This window comes from Eucyclogobius newberryi, unplaced genomic scaffold, assembly GCF_026437365.1.
Source record: "Eucyclogobius newberryi isolate DKJ021-1_F unplaced genomic scaffold, fEucNew1.0.hap1 SCAF_6, whole genome shotgun sequence".
In the NCBI taxonomy this organism is placed as follows: Eukaryota; Metazoa; Chordata; class Actinopteri; order Gobiiformes; family Gobiidae; genus Eucyclogobius; species Eucyclogobius newberryi.
In genome coordinates, this window is record NW_027316278.1 from 14,490,595 (window position 1) to 14,516,567 (window position 25,973).

General features: G+C 38.2%; 3 protein-coding genes across 4 annotated transcripts in view; 2 read left to right on the plus strand and 1 right to left on the minus strand.

Moving 5' to 3' along the window:
* Positions 1-891: 891 nt before the first annotated feature.
* On the plus strand, positions 892-10,805 carry vsig8b (V-set and immunoglobulin domain containing 8b). Its single transcript, XM_072432972.1, has 8 exons — positions 892-910; positions 1,601-1,670; positions 5,440-5,609; positions 6,553-6,754; positions 7,647-7,799; positions 8,745-8,867; positions 8,991-9,129; positions 10,204-10,805. Exons 2-8 carry the CDS (start codon positions 1,610-1,612, stop codon positions 10,430-10,432), a joined length of 1,077 nt encoding a protein of 358 aa, XP_072289073.1. The 5' UTR covers positions 892-910; positions 1,601-1,609; the 3' UTR covers positions 10,433-10,805.
* Positions 10,806-14,309: 3,504 nt separating this feature from the next.
* Positions 14,310-15,505, plus strand: LOC140347360 (uncharacterized). Its single transcript, XM_072433781.1, has one exon. The coding sequence runs from the start codon at positions 14,351-14,353 to the stop codon at positions 15,335-15,337; it is 987 nt and encodes a 328-aa protein (XP_072289882.1). The 5' UTR covers positions 14,310-14,350; the 3' UTR covers positions 15,338-15,505.
* A 6,485-nt stretch (positions 15,506-21,990) lies between these two features.
* Positions 21,991-25,973, minus strand: part of dock5 (dedicator of cytokinesis 5) — a 54,858-nt gene continuing 50,875 nt past the window's right edge. For both annotated transcript variants that reach the window (XM_072432444.1, XM_072432445.1), the window contains exons 48-51: positions 25,269-25,401; positions 24,207-24,363; positions 22,424-22,542; positions 21,991-22,293 (exon numbers count right to left, since the gene is read on the minus strand). In XM_072432444.1, the coding sequence (XP_072288545.1) occupies positions 22,192-22,293; positions 22,424-22,542; positions 24,207-24,363; positions 25,269-25,401 (511 nt within the window). In that variant the 3' untranslated portion in view covers positions 21,991-22,191. The remainder of the gene's footprint in view (positions 22,294-22,423; positions 22,543-24,206; positions 24,364-25,268; positions 25,402-25,973) is intronic.

The window sequence follows — 25,973 nt, forward strand, 5'->3', positions numbered from 1 at the left end:
ACAAAAATACTTTGATTGGTATTACTAATTAGAAGTGCGTTACTATGAAACCACATTGAGAAGAACTAGTATTTAAAGTACGCATGACACATGAGTTGAGTTTATAATGTTACTATTTATAAATATATTAGGCCTCTACTCCGACAATGTCCAAATCTAAGGGAAAAACTGTTTTGTTTAGCTGTGCACATGACTGAAATCATTTTCTTTGCATTCTTCACATTTATGTCTTAAAATGATTTGTGAATTCCGTATTTCCATGCATTTTTTCCTGTTGTGTGAAGGACTTTGAATGGCCTTGTTTATGAATTGTAAACTTGCCTACTTCCTCTTTGGAAATGAGCAAAGGTAATTCTACGACTGTTACCTAGCAACCACCCTGTAAACAAGGGCCAAAATCCATATAAATTACACATTACACTCTTATTAGGTATGATTTGACAAATAAGGACCCCTCATAACCTCTTTATTCTTTCATAAATCCTCTGCATTTTCGATGAGCTGTCGCTGTTGTTGATGACAAAGACAGAGGGAGATGAGTGATATATTTACCTTCTGTTAAATATTTACCACAGGGACTCTCACAGCAAACAAAGTGATGATTGGGAAAAACATGAGAATCTGCCAAATGCACTTTGAGTTAAAAAAAAAACAACCTAAACAAGTTTATTTTTAGCCTGGTTATCTGCATATTACATTAAGGCCCAGCTCTTCACATCTACAGTCAACAACAGAGCAGTTTCATTGGTGTGAGAGACTGGGCGTGACCTCCACATGAACTGTGCTCCGAAAGAGGGTGGGGCCCAAGTCGCCTCTCCAGAGTTTCACCTACAGTAAGTCTTACTCCAACACAACAGCACTCAACACCTGGGATTATTACTCTACAGCTGTTTTTCACATCAACATTAAGGTAGGTTTACTTATTTCAACTTAACATTATACTAAAGGGATCTGAAGACCAAGCTCCTCTTTTATGGAACCTGCAAACGTCACATTGCTCCTTACACTGCCGTTTAAAGACATTGTGTCATCACATGTAGAGACTTTACAGTCATCGAGTGGAGATTTTAAGATGAATGCTAAACCAATGCTTAGGTTTAGCATTCATCTTAAAATCTCCAAAGGTATTCTGATATCTTAGTGTGATAAATGTTTCTTTTTTTGTTCCAGTAAAGACCCAGCAGCATATCACGTTGTTGTTTACTTTTTTAATATTCTTTTGGCCAATCGCGATGGTCGTTTGGCACATCTGGACACTAACTTTCTCCTGTTCAAATGCTATAATATTTAGTTGTTTTTTTATTTTTATTGTTAATGGCTATGACAATGGCAACAGTCCTACTTCTCATCGTTCTGAAACCCATACATTAATAAGTTTGAGTAGTTTCAAATAAAAGGTGACATTTGACCTGTGAAAATGATCCATGACCTTTACAGAGCTATAGTGTCACATACAGTACGTTTTTTTAATGTAGATGGTTCAGCAACTTTTTTAAATGCTTCTGGCCTCGATCTGAAACCTTTTTGATGTTAAAAGTTGAATCTTTAAAAAAAAAGAAGAATACTAAAGTCTAAACTGTCACCGTGCTTTTTCTCTTAGGTTTTTAAAATGGCATTTTCAAATGTGAAGTTAAACGCTGCGATGTTGTTTCTGGCTCTACTTTACACAGGTAAGTCTTTTCTTTTTCTAGCACCAAAAATGGCAAAGATTTATCTAAAGAATACTGTAAAATGGGGTTAATTATTTATCTAATTGCATTTTTCGTACACATCAGCAATGTTTTTTCCTAATAATGACTTTAAAATGTACTAAACAAATGCAGTAATTGACAGTAGAAAGTCTTGGTAGAGCAGAAGCATTTCATACATTGAATAGTTTTGGTTTGCTAAATGTAGAAAACATGTTTTTGTGATAGTTAAATGGAAGACGTTGGTTTTGCTTGACCTTTTTTTTCTGAAGCAGCACCTTGAATATCTGTGAGGCAAAAGGGCCAGTCTGACTCGCCCTGCCTCTAAAACTCTCTGCATTACACAGCACAGGGTCACCCAACCATGTACTTAATATAGGTGCATTTGACAAGTTCCCCGCATTGCATCATTTAAAAAAACTTTTATTTCTGCTGCTATGGCTGCTGCTGAGGGTCAAACTGCTTGGAGCGTTTCAAAAGCAAAGAGCCTGAGAGACTTTACAGTCCCCAGTAGAGGAATTAGTGTCAGGCTTCCCGCCAAGCAGCACGAGTTTATATAAGAAAAACATAAAACGCTCGGAAAATTAAATCAAATGCCCACAGTGGGGACAGGCAGAGCTTTAAAGACAGATTAGGTGCTAAGGGAGATTATCCTTGTTTTGTGGAGATGCGCTTATTATCTTTAACTACAACTACGAGAAGTTTTGTCTTTGTCATTCTATAGAGCAACTAAAACAGCACTTTACTGTTGAATATTAAACCAACTGCATCCCACTCTGGTTATTACCACTTTTAATGTAAGCCTACAGCCATTACTAAATTACCATACTACACTTCTTTCTGCTACTGCGACTAGAGTAGAGTATATTATTCCTCTTCTAATTAATGACAGAAATTCTTAGCATTGTCAGTTTAGGTAGGGCTGTAGTCGAAAGAAGACAATTTTTGGTCGACTAAAGTAATTCCCTTTAGGGTGCATGGCATAAGCTCTCAACACTAGTATCTCTATGTATCTGATCCAAACGGCACTCGCAAGACCAAGACGAGACTAAGAGTTCATGCAAAAAACAGACATTTATACAGGAAAGTACACGGATATTCAAAAAGTCATATTACATTTATAGTTTACTTCCAAATCTTCAGCGGACTCACTCCATGTCTTCTGCATTACTCTTTTATTTATCGATGTATCTGTTCTTTATCCAGGCAGCTCCATTGAGAGACAGTTCTCATTTACAACGCCGACCTGGTCAAGAGGCTGCAGCACAAAGCGGCTCTTGTCACATACAAATCTTTAATGTCCAGATAAATGAGTCAGCTCAAACTAATATTGGTTGACTAAGACGCCATCGACCTATTAATCGACTAAACGACTTAAGATGTACAGCGCTAATAGACTTTTATTTATCATTGGCAGATTGTGTGTCGACAGTTGACACTCCCAGTTTCATTCGTAAGAGACACCATTGAGTTACATAATTAGATCTGCTTTCAAGGGAGACCAAGTAAACTAGGGGTGGGGCAGTTTGTTCAGTTAAAATAGTTTACATTTTTAGCGGCCAAATGGCTAAGGCCAGTGTCACATTTGAATACCTGTTTCAAACCGAGCTGATCGGCCAGTTAGCTCATTTGTTTGCTTTGCCCGGCGGGGAATCCTCAGAGTAAATATTTGTGCATCTCAGGCCTGCATAGCTCAATGTAGACATACAGATGAACCACTGGGTGTTTGTGACATGAAATATGGTGCAGCAACATTAGGTGGGTATAACAGAAGAGGAAATAGGTGTGGCAGAGAGAAGTGATGTTTCGTTCCATTAGAGTCAGTCTATTGTTTTGGAAACCCCAGGACGACGTACAAACAAGCTTGGTACTTGCAGATAAATCACCAAAGCACATTTGCTTTTGGACCACAACAATGGATGGGTTTAAAAGAAACGCATGAACTAAAAACCCCATCTGAAAAAGCCAGGCCTCCCCAAACCGTGGCCTATAGTGATGTATGAAAGAGGATTCACTCACTGTGTGTGAATGTGGCGAGTAAAGCGTTGTAAAGCGCCCTGAGTGTCTTGGCAGGAGCAATACAATCCAAGGCATTATTATTGTTATCATTATTATCTGGGTAGGTGTGAATAAATATTTGCCTGGGGTCCAGAATACACAATACCTTGCACAGCACCTCGAGCCAAACTCAAACGAACCGTGCAATCACATTTGTTTATTTCCATGACCCTTACAAAATAAAAGGGCTCATTGGTCCCTTATTATTTTGAACAAAACCTAAATTAAAAAATGTGTCGTGCTTTGCTTGTTGATTCTGGTTTGATCTGCTGTTTGTTTTTAATCCCCTGATGTTTTACTTCGTAAGCAGCCGTGTCTAATACATCCAGAGATATCCTTCTGGACAATACAGGCAACATAAAAACAAACATATTAAAGCTCAAGACAAAGTCAACAGTCAATCACTGTAAAATGTAAGCGACACCAGTAAATACAGCATAGGCTAGAACACTTTTCTTCAATAGTGACAGGAACTTGAATCAGCTGTTAATGCATTATACGTTTATTGTGAGACCTTTCTCTACAAACTGCTGCTGATGACATTGAAACTGTAATTAAACCATAACTGGATGTGGGTGTGTCACGACATACATTTAACTGTATGTCTGTATCTAATTTCAACAAACATGCCCAGCTTTATCCTTAACACCTATATTTAAAACAATTAATGAGCCTAGTGGGTTTTAGATAAGCATGCATCCAATTTTCAGCCCAAATCACTACTTTTACTTGGGTTCCTACTGCGAACTCAGAATGAATTAAGAAGCTAATTAGTCTCAGATCAGCTCTCCTACTTCACACCGGAGTGTTTGTGTGCACAGGCCCAAAGCGTGAATGGCATTAAGAAGAGCAGAAAAAGATAAATTAATTTATTTCATGTTCTCGTTTGGCCAATGTGTATATTTTAGCATCAGCACTGAATTCCCTGCAGTCTTCCACCGCCATTTCACATCAACACTCTTTCACTAAACTTAAAAAGCATCCTCACTTTGGCTGCATCATTTTAGTTTTTGTCATGTTTACCCCCGCATCATGTCAATCCGACTTCTCCAATTTTATCACCAAAATAAACACGAGTCCTTCCTGCGCTACAGATTTTTCAAAACATTGTTGCCATTTTCAGAATGACATAATGCATGGCCACAGAAGTAAATAACACATAATTTCCTGTTGATCTGTAAGAAGTGGGAATTGTACAAAGGTTTTAGCATGTAAGTGAGTTTGGAAAAGACCGGTTGCGAAGGCAAGACAACAATTTTTGCTCTTGTAACTGCGACTTTTTTTTCAACTGGCAGACTGCAGTTATTATGTAGCTCTTATTGTTCCAAACTTTCCCAATATAGAGTGTATCCAAGTTCAGACGCAGCACTTCTGACATCGGTTATTGTGAGAAAAACATCCCGATTTAATGATTCTTATAAATGACAAACAAAAAAAAAATCTTTAATTTCCTTTCATTGCCATTGTCTAAATTCCTCACGTTTTCGACCAGCTTAATGGAATCAAACTTTCCGAATGGCAAAATAAAGTTAATAAACGGACAAAGACATAGCCAAAGTTCTTTACATTTAGATGTGTTTTTGGATATAGCTTGAAACATTTTCCTTCAGGATTCTATTTGCGATAATCTCGACCTCCGTGTTTGCACAATACATTCTATAATATGATGTGACAGGAGCTTTTATTTGTCCAGGGGTCACAAATGCGATGCAGGTGACGTCGACGGGGCCTCAAACCATTCAGAAAGCCCAAGGGGAGACCGTCACCATGGGCTGCACCTTCTCACCGGGCGCGCAGGACACAGGGGAGCTGGACATCGAGTGGTCCAATCTCAGTCCAGACATGACACAGAAAGACTCACTGGTAAGACCCCCCCAACCTACTGTATAAGCACCATAAGAACTGTTTTCATTCTACGCTCAAGATATTCATGTTTAATTTAAATGTAAATAGAATAATGACTGGGAAATGTTGCCTCAGAAAGAACTTATAAAGCTGTTGCAACTAGAGATGGTTCTTCAAGCTCCAAAAAAATCACAAAAACGAATTAAACGTGACCATTTCAGAAGCAAAGTATTGTCATTTTAATCTGTACTCCTGGCAGTTTATGTCACAATAACTTTACTTTATTATTGATTTAATAAAGCTGGTCATGTACTATTGGAACAGTAATATATTAGAAGAAAGAAAATGAATGATTGACTTGTCGATACTCTTGGATTATCGTTATATTGTGATGTTTCTTCTTACAATAATCCTCGATTTCGTTGCATTCCTCGCTGCAACTAGCTATGATAATCGATTAATCTATCCATTATTCTTTGGATTAATTGATCAGTTACGTGTAAAAACAGTAGGTTTTAATCAAAAACTTTAACTGTACTTGTTTAATTCTTTCTTTGTCCAAGTCATAAACCTCTTCTTTCTGCCCATGGCATGTGTTGGAGTCTGTTTATAGTGCAGATAACCATTTTTGATGACTAAACTAGTTAACTAATACATCAATAACAGATTAGTTTTTGATTTTAACTTTCAGCCCTTAAATCTGTGCCAAACAAACATGTGATTCTCTGCTGAGGTTATCCCAGGGAAGAGAAAAGGGCATAACCGCATTAGCGAAAGTAAATTAACACAAAACAACAGTGCTCACACCTCGACACAGACGACATATAAATCTGTCAGACAGGGATATTGTCAAGACAGTTCCGACATGCTCTGATGAGGATGTGAAATATCTGTCACACATTTGAAGACGCCAATAACACCCGCCTTACGTCATCTGAATGTGTAACACTGTGCGTTCCAGATCCTGTCGTACACGGGGGGCAGTACGCATTACTACGGCACCTGGGGTCTCAAGGACAGGCTCAAGTTCATCGCAGACCCTAAGAACGGCGACGCCTCGGTCTCCCTGTCCAACATACAGGCTAAAGACACGGCCACATACCAGTGCAAAGTGAAGAAAGCACCTGGCGTGGACACAAGGAAAGTCACTCTGGTGGTGTTGGGTGAGTGACAGGACATGCCTCTGTTTCAGGTCCGACCTGTTCAGAGTCTCTGCTTTGAGTCGGTCGTCACGATACCTGCCACTGGGAATGTAATTGCACCGAGCAGGTTTTATGTATTTGTTTTGTTTTGTTGCTTGATGACGTATAATATATTACCCGAAATGAAAGAAAGCTGGGGAGATTCCAACTCTGATTTAATTATGACACGGTACTGTAATTGAGTAGATGAGTTTGGTGTTTGTACGTTATGAGTACATTTTTATACATGTATTTGAACTTAATGTAATTCACTCAATTCTTGCCATGTCTATTTAAAGAGCAAGTTTATTAAAACCCCAGGCACAGGGGTCTCACTGCTGCATCTGCAATTGCATTGACCAGCGCTCTGACGACAAGCAGACTGTGGTTTTTCACGTTTTGTACTCAATATTATTCAAAAATGCAACTAAAAATGTGTTTAAGATAAGATAAGATAAGATAAGATATTCCTTTATTGTCCCACATGGGGAAATTTCATTGGTGCAACGCAGGTAGATACAGAGGTAGATACAGAAGAACAGATCACTTATAGGAAGTCTGAAAAACACTTTCAGTAGAAGATCTCCTATAAATAAATAAAAACTCCCATAGACAAATAAATAAATAAATGAGTTGATCATGTTTTTAACGCAATGAAAATCATATTTTTTGTGCTGCCCGGTGGTGGAGTGGTCTGAGCTGGGGCACATATGGAGGCCTCTGTGCCACGTCAGCATTTTGAGATCAGTTCCTGGCTCTGACAATTTGCTGAATGTCTCCCCTGCTCTTTATACTGTCCCATCCAATAATGCAAAAAATAAATAAATAAATAAAATCTGTCCTTCTGATGGTCTCATGTGTTTATATTCTTCAGTGCCGCCGTCCACACCAAAGTGCTGGGTTGAGGGCGGCGAGGAGAAAGGCAGCCCCGTGTCTCTGCGCTGTAAGTCCTCACAGGGCTCCACACCCATCACTTATTCATGGACAAGAGAATCAGGAGGACCCATGCCCAACGCCGCCACCCAAGGTAAACTCAAGGAAACTCATGTAAGCCTGATCTGGTGAATATGTGCTTTTGTGAACATAACATACTGAGGTATCATTTGTCAAAGTTATAACACTTTTATTTCTAGTTCAATGTCACAGAACAAGAACGCCAGAACACAAAAGTTCCCATAGAGGCGTTTTGAATTTTTTTTTTAAATGTATTGTCAGAAGCAGCTCTGATTTTGAAGTTACTCCAAAGATTGTTGTTCAGTGTCAAAAGAAGAAAACCATGTAAAAAACATTTTTTTTACAGCTTATTTATGTCAAACTGTAAACTTCACAATAAGTTCACAATACGTGCATTGAGCAGTTGGCAATATTAAAATTCTGCATCACAATTATTATCACGGCCAAAAAGATTGCAATTAACAATAATCTTGATAATTATTACAATTTCTGACCGTCTAAAAATGTTATCAATATGAACATAATTTTGATATTAAGTTTCTGATGTCTAAGAAACGATTATAAAACTGTACTTTGCTATAAGGGAAAACAACAACAATATAGGAGCGAATATGATGATCTGGTTGGGTAATGACGATCAATTTTGTTTTAATAAGGATTCTGGACAGTTATGTACATTTTAGCTTAAGGACATTATTCTTTATTGCCCGATCTCTTTTATGCAGTTGGTCTGAAGTAGCGTTTTCAAGGACAGATTCACTTCACAAAAGGATTAGATGTAGTTCATTATCAACCACTGTGAGTGAGAGGACGCTTGTGGCCCAACGAAATGTCAACCCCTGAAAGAGAAGAATATTTGCTTTCAGTCAAAAACATAAAAATCAAAAAACCTTGCTTCTAATTTAAAATGTTTATTTTTCCCGTCTCCCTTTTTCTATGTATGCTCCTTTTCAATACCTGGCTAACCTTGCACGGCTCCATCATGAACACCCTATGAATTGTGTGTTCTCTCACTAAGACTCTTCCACCGGGGAGCTGTTGATAAAGAACCACACAGACAGCTACGTCGGGACCTATGCGTGTGCGGTGACTAACGCCGTGGGGTCGGGACAGTGTAAATATGTACTGCGCGCGTACAACCGTAAGTCACATCTAATTGCTGTCTCTAAATATGCTGTTTTTCCTCTGTTGCTGTTATTGTGCGATGCAGCTACAACGTGTTAAATGCTGTGCTCACAAATGCGATTTCTGCGTGTTCTTTCAGCGACCAATAGAGTGGGGATGATCGTGGGGGCCGTCATAGGCGCCCTGCTGCTCCTGCTCCTTCTCCTGCTGCTCATCTGGCTCTGCATCTGCTGCTGCAACAAGAGGAGATATGAAAAAGAGCAAGCAAATGAAGTCAGGTGAGCACGAACCACCGGGGCCTTTGCGTTTAGTGCAATCGGACAAAACTCTTGTTACAACTTCAGCTTTCACATCTCACAAACAAGATGATCTAAAGAAATAAACATAAACAGGCTTTCTTTTGAATAGTGTTAATACTGAAATGTAATTAAAAACAAAAAGAAAAGGCTTTAAACTCATACCACAATGATTATCAAAAACATATCAATTATAATGTTATTTAAATGATTGGATTTAAGGTGAGAAACGACAGGAAAAACTCATTTTATGGTCAGTTTGCTCTCTCAACATTGGCTTTCATGTGGAAACAACACAATTGTCCAATCTGCTCCTAATTTGTTTCTATTGTTTCATACAATCCACTCATCCATAGATTTAAATATGCAAATGCATTTTTTATAAAGATCAATGCTTAAAGTAGCACCTGCACACGCCAAACTGTACAATCTTGAAATCAACACGATTCCATTGGAACATACAGAGGGAGAAGTTTTGTGGGGAAAAAAATAGGGGGAGAAAATAGAAACGCAATATAGGACATTTTAGGTACATTTTGAGTTGGACTATGTTTCCTCAAAAGAGAAAATTCTCTCTGAACATGTTTTGTTTCTAATATGAAAGAAATTTAAACTTGGCTCTTTTCATTTAAATTTAAATGTCCACAATATGTGCAATTTTGACATATTTGCATAATTTAAGTTTTTATCCTGTTCGGCTGCAGTGTCTCAACCTAAGATGACCATGTGATCTTGGTCTAGTTCTTAATTAGTTTGTGAATAGTTTTAGAAGGATTTGACCCTCAAAAATTTTTCTATTCTGCTGACTATTTGAGAATAATTGTGTTTTTCAAAAAGTATTTGTCCTAAAGTGATCAGAGCCATTTATTAGAACGGCCATAGATGGATGCACAATTGAAAAGAGATTCAATAGAGCCATTACCCTCGAGATAAGTACTTTCATTAATTTTATCCACGTTTTCAGGCAGTTTGACCTTACTTAAGTGCTGTAAACTGTTTTCCATTTTTCCTTCTAATAAAAACCAACACTAATCTCTACACGCTTGTCCTTCTCAGAGAGGACGCCCAGGCCCCAGAGAGCCGTCCCACCAGCAGAGCCACCAGCGTGCGCTCCGTCCTGAGCTACCACACACACCACGGGGTCCAGTACAGCAGCGTGAGGAGCCTCCAGTCCAGTGTCAGCGGGTTTCCACCCAACGTCATCAGGGACTCGCAGCGCTCCAACGGAATCCCCAAAAACACACAGTCACTCAACTATGACCCCACATATGGATACCCCGTGTGAGGGCACCGCGGAGGACTTTACTGACAGACTTAAACTATGGAGCGGTGGAGATGGATATAGAACTCTTATTTGTAAATAGAATGTTTGCAGGCACAGCAGTTAAAATGGCTCCAACTGTCTGTTACATAGTTCTCGTGAAGGTATTACCTTTTTTGTTGTTGCTGTAACTAATTTGTAAATAGTTTGGTGCTTTTTATATTTTGCTTTTAATGAGCGTTGGATAATACAGTATTTTAATGTATAGAGTAGGTGTAATGTCATATCTAATTCATTTTACTGAGTGATTGTGAATCTTGCATTTTTTTGTATTTTCCTTTCTTTCGTTTTTCTTCTTTCAAATAAATAACATATGGCACTCAGATGCACAAATGGATCATGGTTTCTAAGTATTTCTATTTTTCAGTCAAACTGGAGTCTGACAGAAGGTGCAGAGCAAAGTCCTGTAAAATTTCCTTTTCCGTACTCTTATGTGTCCTTGATTTGCAAAGCTTTCAGCAGCTTGTGAAGTGCTTGTGTTACATTTACCTGATGTGGTAACCCTTAGCTGCCGGTGTCAGAGGCACCGGGCTGCGTCAGCGCTCTGCACACATATATACAATCTACAGAGTCTGTGAGTCTATATATGCCTATGGCCCAGCGCTCCCCTGCACCGGTGTAACACATACAAAGGTGCACTGCATTAATAAGGCCTGCTGCAGGTGCTGAGAGCCGGTGGTCCAGGTCAGTAATACATTCAGATCAGAGCCGCCTTCAGGGCTGCTCCTTCCTGCATCCAAGAGGGCCTTGTTTGTTTATGAGGAATCAGAGTAAATGGAGGCTAAGCAATTGCTTGTACGAAACCAAAAATACAGGTGCATTCTGGTGCATCCTGTACCTTCAAAAAGGGATTATTTTAATATGAAAGAGATTATGAAACGATTCGCCTTTTTGTCTGTGAATTTTGAACTTTGATTTACCAGGACTTAGCTACAGACGCAATTGTAGAAGAAGTAGAGACGAGTTCTACAGCTAAATCCCTCTGTCATCAATAAGCAACTATACATAGAAATTGACACAAAAGAATAATTTAACGAAATACACACGTTATCTTACCGGTTATTATTATTTTGTCAAATCCAGTGCCGCTGGCCCCATTCAGCGCATAACACGCAGTGTGTAGGGCATGAAGTGCTCTGAAGGCCACCAACCTGACCCGGTTTGGACTGAATGACAGAGGCTATTTGTGCTGCAGCTGCACTGTTCCTTTTACAGTTGAACAGGAGCTTTCTGTAGGCATAGTCTGTCTTTAGTTTTATCAATTCAAACTTGAACTCAAGCGTTGCCTCTCTCTCTATGAAGGGGCAGCTACACAAGCCACGGTTTAAACAGACACGGGCACAGCTAAGAACTACACATTTTTACAAATCACAAATAGCAAAAAGGTGTTGAAAATTGGCCTCATATTCAATTAGAAACCGTGAAATAAAGAGAATGAAACATGTGTCAGCTGGCGCGGCGAAAATGCACAAAGTCAAAGAAGTTCAACCTCTTCTTACAACCGTCTAAATCTTGCTTTCATAAATGTAACAGAAAGCATTAATAGTTTGCAGGCAGTAATGTTTTCTAGATCCTGGATCTGTTCTGCAGAAGAGCAGGAACAGGGCGTCAGGTGACACTTCAGCAGGGGCAGAGCAAGGAAATGTAGGGACTGTGGGGGGCCCAATAATAAACATAATGAGTTGCTAATAATATTATACTACTACTACTACTACTACTATTAAACTGCACCAGAATACAGAAAATAGAATACTTTTTGGATGAGAGCCCCCAGATCCCACTTAGGGTTGTGACTTATGCAATATTTACAAAAATATATATAATAATAACATCAAAAATAGTCACCTGAAGGTTGTACAACAGACATCGAACCCCTGTGTATTTTTACACGTTCCAAGTGGGTAAAGGGCATGGGGGCACCACTGAGCACTTCTGCTTAGGGAACCCACATGCCTAACACCGGCTTTATGTGGTTTTTGGTCCTTGTTTACTGTGTGGTTGCTAGGTAACCGTTGTGTTCACATATGTTACATTATAAACATCACCAAATTTTCCTGCAGAGAAATAGATTTGAGTAAATTAAATAAATCTTAAATATAAATATAATAATTAAATGAATTATTTTCATGTCCATGGGATGTATTTCTCAAATTTGAACAACGGTGACGGCTTTGAAGTGGAAGATGTGATAGCACTTTACTTTCACAGCATCAGACTTCACACAAAGACTTATAAGAAAGAATTATGAAGACAAGGTGTTTCATACGAGGTGAGGCAGATTATGCAGGCCATAAACCAACAACTTTTCTAAACTGAAAACACCAGAAGTTACAGGCTTCTGGAAGAACTTGATCAAAATATGAGCTTATTTAATGATTCAATATTGCAACAAAAATACACAGATCGGTACAACGCTTCTTGATAAGTGTCATGGATACATGATTGAACTGTGAACAAAGTGAATGAGTGTCACTGCAGATTGAGTGATAAGGATTATAATGACCAGGCGTCTGAAGGTCATTCGTGGTGATTGGCTTTCCTTATCAGGTAAAAGCCTGTGCTGCCGGCGGTGGCTTGTGTTTGTAAATGTGTGGCCGAACCATTTTCCTGTTGTGGTCTAAAGTGGTCTGTGGCAGAAACTGGCTGGCTCTGGCTCAGCTCTAAGGGCTGCATTATAACAGATAAAAAATGGTATTCAGATAAAAAAAACACAGACAATATCTGTTTTAAATGATGTCTAAATGGTATAATAGTATGAGTTATATGTAGATTTGGAGAATAAACATTATTTTTAACCAGGATTGAAATAGCTAACACACCAGGACCAAGCCAGGATTGAACAAAGTTTAATGATAAATCAAAAAATCAACACCAGGAAAAAAAGACTAAAACATGATTTAAGCCTTTACATTGTACATAGTTTTATCCCAGTACTAAAATGTACAACTCCATTTTGAAACCAAGGAAAAGCCTCAATACCAATATCAGTACTACTACCATAGACTGTAATGTTCAGACATAATCATGCGTCTATATTATTGCTATAGATAAAGACCATTAGTATTTTCTTACTACTCACAGTCAGTTTATACTATGTTTACCAGTAAAACCCTGTATATTTGATGCAGCTTAATGTGCTTATAATTAGGGTCAATGCAAATGGGCCTACGCCACCAATACCTGTGGTCGATGCAAATGTGGGGATAATGCTGCTGTATAAATTTGCTCTTCCCAAGCAGCGGTGCAGGATTCAGGGAGTTCACCTTGTGCTGTTCACCTCCCTCAGACTTCTTCAGGCGAGGATTAATGCTGGGATCAACAAAACAAAACAGGGGATTCTCCTGCCAAAGCCAACAACGGTATTGAATCATTCAACACGCTGTAAGATCAACAAACAACGGCAATGTATTTAGAGATAGATTTAGTGCAGTTTTCTTCATTTGTGAGTCTAACAGGGGTAAAATACAGGAATTTAGAAATACATTTTGAATAATCGGACAAAAAATTTACTAAAACCAGGACTAAACGAAGACGAAACAGGGAATAAAACAAAGTTTAAACCATGACAAAAAAAAAATCAAAAACTAAACTAAAGAAAGACTTAAACAAGCAGCAATCCAGAACTAAATTGAGTCTTTATTTGTACTGAGATACAGTTATAGCTGGCAACAATGTAATGATCTTGTTCTGTTCCCTGTTTTCTTTGAAGGCAACCAAAGTGTGTGTCTGGTTTGGAAAGCGCGTGCATAAGTCTCACCATCTTGTCATCTCTCTGAAAACTGCACAAACAGGGAATATCAAAAGGAGACACCGGCTGCCGAGGCGTAAGTTCTCCTCATTACGCTTTAAACTACACATGCCGCCAGGATAAAGACTATCAACATGTTGGGCACGAGTAAGTTGGCCATCTGGATAATAACTGGCTTGTTTGCAGTCTCCACGGTGTTCTATAACCTCTTCATCTTGCTGAGTAGCCTGTCTCACTACCAGCATACAAAGCAGTGGTCCCCCAGTGAAACCATTGTAGTGGCGCTATCCGGGGCCAACTTGGTTCATCAGCTCATCTGCTACCTCTGGATGACCATGGACAAGATCGACACTGAATGCCTCATCCCGTCTCTGCCTTATAGTCTCCTGCTAGTTCTAGTCTCCGGCTGCAAATTCGCCGTTGTGTGGTATGTCAGCTTTCTCACCTTTTACTACAGCACCAAGTTAGTGCACACCCCCAATCGCTGCTACACCCTTGTCCACGCCATCATCCTCCAGCACGTCACCCTCGGCGTCATCCTCATCCCTCTGTGCGCGTTTGGCGTCTGCGTGCCCACTCTGGTTCTGTTTCAGTCAGAAATAACACACAACAAAACACTAGTGAATCAAGACTGCGGCATCAAAACCCCCGAGACCTTTGCAGCAAAGGTCTATGAAGTTATGGCTCTGCTATTGGCCGATGTGTTACCAGGATTGCTCATGATTAAGTGTTGCATTTCCATTTCTGTCCACTTGGCGACCCATTTGCGCCGCATGAAAGCTAGCACCAATGGAGCTCGCCGGCCAAAATTGGGGTCGCAATTGCGGGTTATTCGAATGGCTCTGTCCCTTGTCACAGTCTTTCTTGTCTTCCTCGTAGTGGATCTGTACGTGAATTACCAAATAGCTGTGTATCATGAGAATGCTATAATGCTTACATTTTTATTCACGTCCATATTCACCACTGTAACCCCTATGGTGCTGATCCATGGGAAAACATCTTTCTGGAAATCATTCTTGCATGAATTTAACACTGGGGTTGACGAGTACCCTTGCCTCCTTTGTCTGAAGGTTCCTGAACAAAAGGTTGAAAGACGCTCTCCAGCTAAAATTAGAAATTAAAACGTCAATGCCTTTGCTTTGTTTGTGCTACACATCGGAGGTCCAAATTGCAAGTCGACTAAAAACAGTGGGCAATTTGTATCTTTGTGCAAGCAATCTCCGTAATGATTTGTTTGGTTATTTTTTCTTTTAAATTGATCAGCTGAAGGCAACAAGAGTAATGTCATGCAGAGCGTGGCGAGACAGGGAACAGTAAAGCTGTGTGACATAACAATACAATACGCTACGTTTCTGAAGTTTCATTGAGATGACAAGCAAATAAAGAGTGCTTAAATTACGTTTTCTATACTACTTAGCTACTTTGCTAACAATCGGTAAATAAAATGTTTCCTTTTGTTATTTACAATAGCTAAGAAGCTCAAGGAGCATTTAATTATATCCTAGATTTTATTCTCTCTTTTGTAGTTATGTCTTGTACATATATAGGTCTACATTTGTCTTTACTCTCTGGGAATGTTTTCTAAGACTGCACTGTAAATATTTAATATACAAAATAAAAACGTATACAGTGGTGTTTTTTTTTTTTGGGTAAAATACATCAGCATACTGCACATGATGTAACTAGGCAGCCATCAGAAATACTGAAAAATACATGCTGCAAGTACTGAGTGTATGAATAAAACAAGAAAGTGCACAAATCCTGAAGTCTGTTTTTTGTTTGACCACAAGGTAGAAGTGGTAGAAATGCTAGTTCCTCCGAGTCGTCCACAAAGAGCCAGAGGCTAGAGGAAGCTGGAGGTGCCGAGGCCGCTGTGTGTAGTGAGCTGCTACTGTTACGGCCAGTCTAGTGACAAAAATGACTCAACTGAAAGGCAGGTACACTAAATAATAAGGTGGCAGTTGGGCAGTAGTGATATTTTATCCTTTGAGAAGCCGATTTATCTTGTACGCTACAAAAATTACCAATGAAAATATGTCTAAAAAGAATGGCACTTGGTTCTAAACATTTAACCCTCTGGCGTAGGGCCTAGTTTTCCAAAAATGCCTGAAAAAATTAGCCTCATTCAAACTGCAGCTGATTGAGACTAGTTTTAGCATTTGTTGGGTTTTGACAATTCTCTCTTGAAAGGTAAATTCCCTAAGAATTAATATTAGGGACTTGTAATAAAGCAAAGTGAATCCGTATAAAAGTCCTATTCATTTTTCCATTTTATTTTAGGGTACTTTTTATTTGTGGGTTTTGAGTACAAACTGACCCTGATGCTTCCCAGAATGACTGATTTGACTGGAAATAAGTGGGTTACAGCTTCATTTTTATGTACAACACATCAAGCAGCTTGAGAGTTTTATTTTATAAGATGGTGGACAAAATGGAGTAATAAAGCAAATGACCAATGCAATGGTTAAGGGTGTTGCACTTGTGTGGTTGCACTGCAGCGTTGTGGTGTCGATTCCAGCCCTTGTCATTTGTCAAATGTCTTTTTCCATCCACACTACGATTGTCCAAACAAATAAACCCTTTGGATTAGAGTTGGGCAATAATCAAAGCTCAACAGATCGAGATCGAGTCATGTGAAGTCGTCAATTATGGGTGGGTTTTTGAAGAGTCCACACTCGCTCCTCTGTCAGTAAAAACAGTCTGTATAGTTTATGTTCATGAAATCAATATCTTAAAGCCATTTTTAATTTTTAGAAAGACCAAATAAAAAAATTCAGATTGATTGAGAATATTAAAAACAAAGACTTTATGTCTTTGTTTAAATATTCTTCAAACTTTAAAAAGAACTATCATAAGTAACATTTTAACCATATTTTTATTTATATATATATATATATATATATATATATATATATATATGTATATATATGTGTATATCTATATATACATATTATCACCCTCTGGCACCACCTAGTGAGCTTCAAAGTATGCGCAGTACAATGATGCAGTAATCCACTTCATGCCGGGGCCGGGAAAAGGCATTATTATCCTTTGATGATGGAAAGTTAGTGTCACGGACACTGCCCCAAAAGCACATTTTCCACAACTTCTAAAGAAGATTACTTAATGGTTAAAGATCAGGCCAATGGGAGTGACAGCATTCATGGAGAAAAGAATGTTATTTCTTCTTCTGGAAATTAGACGTATTAATGTGTCTAATTTCCAGAAGAGTCTTGGATTACACGACCCCCCATAATATCACATAAATAATAGCCCTACCTACATTTAAATCATCAAGAAATTATTCTGCTACTATTAAATAAGCCATACAAATGTTATTAGTGTTGGATAGGCACGTTTTATGTTCCTCACTCAAGTAAAATATTCTTAATTATTAAAGCATTCAAATTGTGTCTCAGAGATGAATGTCCCGCCTGTTATTCTTCTTCCCGTGTGTATTTCTCTGTGTACCGTAACTTGAGTAGTACAGGTGATTATATTTAGGCAAATAAATCTGGTTTTACAAATTCTAAAATGTCAAGTTTTTAGTTTTGTTGTATATGTTTAGTGTATTTACTTGTAATGTATTTTTAATCCATTAAGTGTTTTATGAAGTAGAGTTTTAACCTGCTTTCTAGTATTAATATGTTGTTTAAAATATAAGCATTGTGGAAGACAATGAACAATGAACAATGAATGGTGAAAACGGTTAGAAAGAAGATCCAAACATATCAATAATAATGTCTTAATATAATGTGTGTCAATATTACCTTCAATAGAGAAACATTGTTGAGAGTGAGTCGAATATTGGCTCAACAAGTGCACAGAAGCTAGAAGCCACCGTAGACAAATTATGAACTATGTGTGGGTGAATTTAACAAAGATGTTTTCATTTCAAAATGCTTGATATCGTGTAGTATATAAGGGTTTGGCATATGGTTTTTAAACTAATTCCATTATACCTGAAAGAAAAAGTCTCATCCCACTCTAAAATCTTCAAAGTTTGAAAGTGCTTCTGGTGCACAATATTAAAAAGACAAAACGTTATGACATTTTAGCAATGCATCTGAGAAATGGCCAAACTTTTAGACCTGAGAAAGTCAAAATTATTTTACGTTCAGAAAGTAGCAGGAAAGAACATGCGCAAACAGATTAATAATACCATCATATTTCACCTGCAGAAGCCTATAAGACGGTGTTTCCATAGAGATGCCTAGTGCACCAATCAAACACAGAGCTTTACTTTCAGACAAGAGCACACAGAGAGACATTGTGTTCCAGATTACGGCTAAAGACATGACTCTTAAACAACCTCTTAAAGTGTGCTTTCCTCTGATAACGTGTCACTGTGGGCTTTTGAGGAGTAAAAACTGAACATTTTCTCACACTTTTGCTGTTAATAGGTTTTTAAAATACACACATCATACATATCGACATAGCACAGGATCTGCAGGACTGAAAGTGCACGATATTGCCCTGTCTGTGGATGCAACGTGCACCGTTGTCCTAGTTCTGTTAGACTCAACGGCAGCTTTTGATACAGTCGACCATTCAATTCTGTTATCTCATCTTAAAAATGATGTTGGTGGCACTGCACTCGCATGGTTTGAGTCTTATTTGAACAACAGAAGCTTTTCTATCATGATTTGGGACCTGTCCTCCTCTGCTGCCTCGCTTCTCTGTGGAGTGCCCCAGGGCTCTATTTTGGGCCCCATGTTGTTTTCTCTGTATATGTTGCCACTGGTGTCAATTATAGCCAGACACAGTTTAGCATTTCACTGCTTTGCAGACGATCTGCAGATTTACTTACCTGCGTTTCCTGACAAAAGTGATGCTCTTAAATCTCTGACTGATTGTATTGCAGACATTCCTAGATAATGATAAGAAGATAGAGTATGTTTTATTTAGTGATTCTGTGCTTGTGCTTGTCATCCATGATAAAACCGACCCTAAAGAATCTTGGGGTTGTTTTTGACAACAATTTTTGAATTTGACAAACAAATTGTGTGGTTTGTTCAAGTTTTTATCAATTATGTCTTTTAGCTAAAGTTAAGCCTTTTTTTTTCTTTTTTTAATCACACCGACCTTGAAAGGACTATTCAGGCTTTCTTCAGCTCAAAAATAGACTATTGCAATGCACTTTATGTCTGTCTCTGTCGCCCTCAGCTGCCTCCAGCTCAGACTGAACGCTGAGGCGCGTTTTCTAACCAACACACCCAGACGTCATCACATCACCCCGGTTCTTTCTGCTCTCCATTGGCTTCCCATTTCTTATAGAATTGATCTTCAAACACTGGGGTCATGGAGCCTTTTCTGTCACTGGTCCCAGACTCTGGAAAAAACTGCCCCGGCCCCGACATGCGTCCCCCGGCCCCGACATGCGCACCATCACAGACTTTAGCCTCTTTAATTCTAGGCTTAAAGGAATAATAGAGGATTTTTTTTCCGATTTCAGAACTCAAGCGACTGTTTGTCTCCTTTTGAAAAGTGAGCATGCGCACACTCACCCCCGCGCGGAAACACGCAACAGCCCCGCTGCTACACGTGCGTTTATTAGCGCGACAGATCGCATGGTATCTCTCGCAGATTTTTGTCTCTTTTGAGTCAGCTCGAACTCAGTCTTTCTCTGTGGTCATTTTGCACTGTACAATGAAGGAACTCACTAAACACACACCGGTATATCAACCGCGCATGCGCAACCATGGAAACGTGCTACCATCCTGGGAAGGATCCAGAACGAGGCTGCAGCTGTGCAGTAGGATGGAAGAGATGATTGATATGTGCAAGGACTAATCGACTGTCCACGCCACGAGGAAATGAGACTCAGATTTGGCACCAATACTTTAAAACTTATTTATTCAGACAGGCTTTTAATACTCTGCAATGTAGTGACACTTCATTTTGTAGTTTTTAATTCGTTTCAGGTTTTGTACTGCCTAGTATTGATTTGTATTGTGAAGCACTTTGAGTGTTGTTAAGGGCTCTAGAAATAAAGGTTGATTGATTGAAATCATCATTTTGGGAAAATATGTTAAAGATTTTAGTACATTTTCATATTATCAGGGACTTCAATTGCAGTTTTTGTTAAGGGAAAGTTTTAATTTTCAATACAAATATGCAAGTTAAATAATAGTTAGCAATAATTGTATTACTACAAACAAACAATACAGAACATCCCTTTCATCTTGACAACTATCAAGTGTCTAGACGTGGGTTATGAGGAATTTATTTTTAGAATTATTGTTTATTCAACACAATTCACAAATGTCATCTGCTTCTTAACAGCTCACTTTGATTGATTAAATAGTTTTTCAACTCACTCAGAGCATGACGTTGACCAATTGGTCAATTTAATCACAGTTGAAATAAGCAAACAGACACACATTTTTGTTCCACAATTTATTCATTTGAGCTCAGTAGGAATAAAGTTTGTTCATAACATATAATTGCTGTACTGCAGTCAAATCCTCCCGTAAAATAGTATCTAAATAAAAGACCATCTAAATAAAATATATCTAATTTTACAGCTTAATAAACACATCAATGTTCTCACATGCATAGCCATCTGTACATGTATTCCATCTACAAAAATAAAATATAGCGTGGTCTGTAGAATTGATGCTGGTTTCTGTACCATCTGGTTGTGCAAAGGTATAGATATAAATAGATCCTGTACCTTACCGAGTCTTTATATAAAAATATATAGAAAACCACTCTACAGAGACACAGTCGGCATCAAGCAGTGTTCGGCTCATAAAGACAGCGTTTAAAAAATCTGCAAAAACATTCATTAAAGTCATCCAGTGTGTATTAAAATGAGGACGTTTGATGTCTACACCAACGCGGTTACATTCTGTACAATTTTCCCTGCTTTTGTTCGACTAAGGCAGCCGGTGCACAAGTGGAATGCCAGAGAATTTGAAGGAACACGGGACATCCAGTGTTGCATCAGTACAGAGGGAAAAAGCATATCACACGACTGCAGCTGCAATCATTTATGTTCCCTAAAAGTAAAAAAAACAACTGTATCTTCAGCATAAACTCTCAAAAAGGACCATTTATATATCAACCCAATCAGAATACAATTTTAGTACCATAAATACAAGGCAGTTACTAAATACGTTGAAGTCACAATATTCCAGTAGTTTATTTCTAATTCAAAGTTATATATTTATGTGATTGTGATAAAATGTGTTATTGGAATTTGAAAAGGTAATTTTTCTGCTTCTGCTTCACGGAGATGTTATTGGGTTCAAGTGGGTGGACACCGCGGATGCCATTAGGGCTGTAGACGTATAAAGAAATTGTTAATCGACTAAAGACGTGTTCTGTGGATCCATTAGTCGACTAAAAGGGAAGAGGGAAAAGCTTCAAACTTAATCAGAGTTAAACTGCACTTACAGGAAAAGTGCCCGGGAGTCCGAAATAACATGTTATTACAGAAAAGTACGAGAAAACAGTGCATATTTATGTAAAAAGTCATATTAAACTCATCATTGACTCCAAAATCTTCCCTTAATGCCTTTTCCTTTCTGCTATTGTCCCAGTTAAGTCCTTATAATTGAAACTAAATAATTAATCGACTAAAACAAATTTTAGTCGCCTAAGAAGCCATTGACCGATTAATCGTCTAAATGACTGCCCTAAATGCCATACTGTGAACATTTTAAGTGAAGCCATAACATCTCCATGCAGACAAGCAGGCAGCAAATTCTGAACAAAATCCAGCTCTCACTTAATGCCAAATTACAAAAAAACCTACTTGTTAATCTTTTTTAATTTGCACTGAACTGAAATATTCAGACTTCTCAGTATTTTGGACTGTATGTAAACTTGTTCATCCAAATGTACACTCATGACAACAACGTCTTTCCAAAGAAAGTCATTCAAAAAACAGCAAACAGCAAAACTCTGATGGAGTGTATCGACTTAATTACAGCTACTGCTCCAGCGTCGTCTGGACACTGCCACGGCCTCAGTGCGGGCTGTGCTCATATGTGGGGAACATCGACTTCCGTGTTTTGGGAGGTGGCGGAGGTGGTTTGCTCTCAATTTTCGTTGGTAACGGAGGAGAAAACTGTGGAGAGAGAAGACGCAAGTTCATCCCAGGACTTCAAACCAGAATCTTTTAGCGTTTATGTGTCATTAAATATGCATACGTTGGAGGCTGCTGTTATTATTATTATTTTTTTCCCAGGCATACGTACCTCTGTAGGAAACCCGGGGATGTCAATCTCATGCGGGTGCTTTTTGGGAGGCATGGGTGGGGGGGTCCCTGGGGCATCAGTGATGTTGGTGTCATTATCACTGAGAAGCGACGAGTAACCTACCGCACAAGAGAAGAAATGAAAGGTTCAAAACCGCATGTGACCTGATTTAGATTAGAACCATCACACTCTTTTAATGTTAAGGATTTACTGCTACACCGTGAGCAAGGAGTGTTTTGTATAAGAGATAACATGTACTCACAACTTTGAGAATTGGTGGTGTTGGTTATTAATGTTTAAACACACTTTGTCAATTGCTTTTTACTTTTTAAACACTGGTTATATTTTCCATATCATTTATTTTAGTTCTGAAATTGGCAATGGTCAAAAATAGTCTGTAGCTCTGTTCATTTCAGTCCAATATTTTTGAGCAACAGGGACAGTCCCAAAACACATGCTTGTGGTTTGCCTTCTTGGGGTCCAGTTTCTCCAGCATTTCCCTGTGAATAATAGGCACTTAAACATGGTGTTGTGACACATTTTTCAGACACGGTAAACCCCAACCTCCTTTTCTGACAGTTGTAGAGTTTTGAACTGGATACGAGTTTTTTTCCAGGCCATACAAATCTTGAGATTGTTGGTTGGGAATGAAAGTTAAAATCCTGACTCTGACAATTTACTGCATGTCCTCCCTTCTCTCTCATCCCCCATTTCTCACTCGTCTGTCCTGTCTAATAAAGCCTGCAGGCCAAAAAATATCTTTTTTATAGTAGTAAAAAGAGGGGTATAATTTTTCTGCAAAATTGTTGATAGAACTTTATGGAGGATCAAACCGAAATATCGAAGATAAAATGTTATGTTCCATCCCATAAGTTGTGACACAATGGATTGTTTTTGATTGTTAATATAATGGGCCAATGGTTACAAAGCAAACAGGAGAGGGGAACAAGCACAGCCCTGTCTCACCCCTCTTTCCAGAGTCAGTGGGTCTGTAAAGTGGCCGCTGATTTTAATTCTTGATGTTGGACCATTGTTAAGAGCCCCAATATTATTCATAAGTAATCAATCAATCAATTTGAAATTTGTTCAGCAATTTAAATAAATAAGGCAAGCTAACAAAATCCAAAATCAAAAGCATTCTCAGCGTCCAAACTAATTATCACAGATTCGTTCTGCCACCTTTGTATATGAGTCATTACGTGTAAGGATAGTCTTACGTTATCTTGCATTTGTCTTCTATTAATAAATCCTGTCTGATCATTATGGTACCTTATTATGTATTTCTACGCATGAATCTTTAACAATTTTGTAAATATTATACAAAAAGATTTAAACTGAGTACTCAAACTAAAAGCATATTTGTATTACTGCAACAATTAATTCACTAATCATGACTCGTCGACTATGAAAATAATCTTAGTTGTACTGTGTTTGACAACTAAAATTGTTATCTGAACTATAGACACTAAAAAGCAAACAAAAAGAGCATCATTAAATCAAAACTCAATAATACACTATACATAAATATTCTCTTTCTAGAAGCCTTCAGCCACCAAATATATACCTTTATTTGATTGATAATGTATTTTAAAAGTCTCAATGTACTATAGTTGGCTAAAATATTTTTCTTGGGTTGCTTATAGTGCTTAAGAAATATAAAAACACAGTATTTGAGTTAGTGTTTGTTATGCCGAATCCCTGAATAAGTCTAGCACCGCGTAGGACACATAGAAGCAAAGTAATCCCATAAACTGCTACAAAGTGATCCATTTACTGTACATACTGGAGCTGCGTGGCGTTTCTGGCAGAGGAGAGGCGCTGATGGGGCTGAGGGGGCTGGACAGACTGAGCTGAGACGAACTGCCTTGGAAAAGGGAGAGTGTCAGCCGCCGGTCGCCCAATTGTAAACTCTTGGGTCTTGGCTGCTTCTCTGGAGGATTCTGCAACAAAAGAGCATTTCCATTTAGAACAAATCCCAAATGAGTCACAGAACTGGATTTTGGTGCAAATTAAATTACTCTATTTTGCATCGTGATCCTTTTCCCTTGGATATTCCCTTCTGGAGCTGACGAAGTGTATTATTCTCCCCAGTGAGCAATAACTTATTAACACTAAAGGTGGGCAATACACCAAATTTGAGATGTCAATGTTTTTTGGAAGATATGCTAAATAAGAATATCAAGTATATAGTTAGTAGTAAAAAAAATATACAAAAAGAGACTATTTACAATTAAAATGAAATAGGGTATCAAGTGCAACTGTGATTCATTTGACTGATAATTAAACCTCAAATAATACGTTTAAAGGCATGTTTTAACACATTTCTGTATCTATTTTTAAATAGATAAGTGGACTGTGATGTGGCTGTATGTATGTTTTTTTAATAACACTTAGGCACACTTTTCAGCAACCTACATTTACCCTTCCCAGAGATTAAAAAAATCCTGACACAGGAAGAGAGGTGTCTTCTATGTGTATCGATTATGTATGTTATTTAAATACATTATGTTTGTACAGAAACAATGACAGTCCTGATCACTCATTTATTCTCCAAAATACAAAAAACTAAACCTTTTCAACTTAGATTTGTACTTGGCTATGAAAGATTTATCTTACATTTCTTCAAGGTTTGGTAGCCTCATGAGAATTAACAGTATTTAAATTAGATGTTAATCAAATCACACCCCTGGGAGTCAGTGATAATTACAAGAAAAAGCTTTTGGGATACAGGACATAACTCTCCTCCACGCAGAAGTAAAACAACAACATTTCATTTATAAAAAAGGCTAGAATAACTTCCATAAAACATACATTGTTTTATACATCGTTGAGATATTGGCATCACCTCATTTGAGTCCATCTTTTCGAGTAGAACCTGGGACTTGCTAACGCTCCACTCTTTTCTGTTCCTCCGTCCGATCCTGTTGTCCTCCAACAAAAGAGAAGCCCTACTATCACTGGCACGGGACAGCAAGGAGCTGAAAAACATGAAAAAGGAAAGATGCAAACAGGAAACGATCAAGACAAGAATAGGGATTTTCGTCAAGAGTGCAGGTTTTGTATGAAAAAACTATTCCCTGGAGTGAATAGAAATCGGCTTTCTGGACTTTAAAATTACACATGAGCGAGACAAAATGAAGCATTGCATTAAAGCTGTGTCATTATCAAAGGCAGAGATTACATTATTTTAACCTTAAGCTACATACATTTTCTTACCTATAATTTGTAAATGCATCAAGAGCGTACAACACGACAGTAAAAAAGGATCTGTCAGTCAAAAAAACTCTTTTCTAAAACCAATATGGATTAAACTGAATATAATTTGAATGACTAAATGATAAATGAAACTGATGTTCTTTGGACCATCATTTTAAATGATAAATGATCCCGAAAAAGCAAATCATGGATTGCTTTGAGATCATAACATTGTCTCTCAGCCTTGGTTGCAAGAATTTTGTTATTTTTTATTTGTTCATAATAGGTTGCATTTTCATAGTTGATGTGTACTTGCATTTTCAATTGTGTGCTCTCTATCAAAGTCAGTGTGATG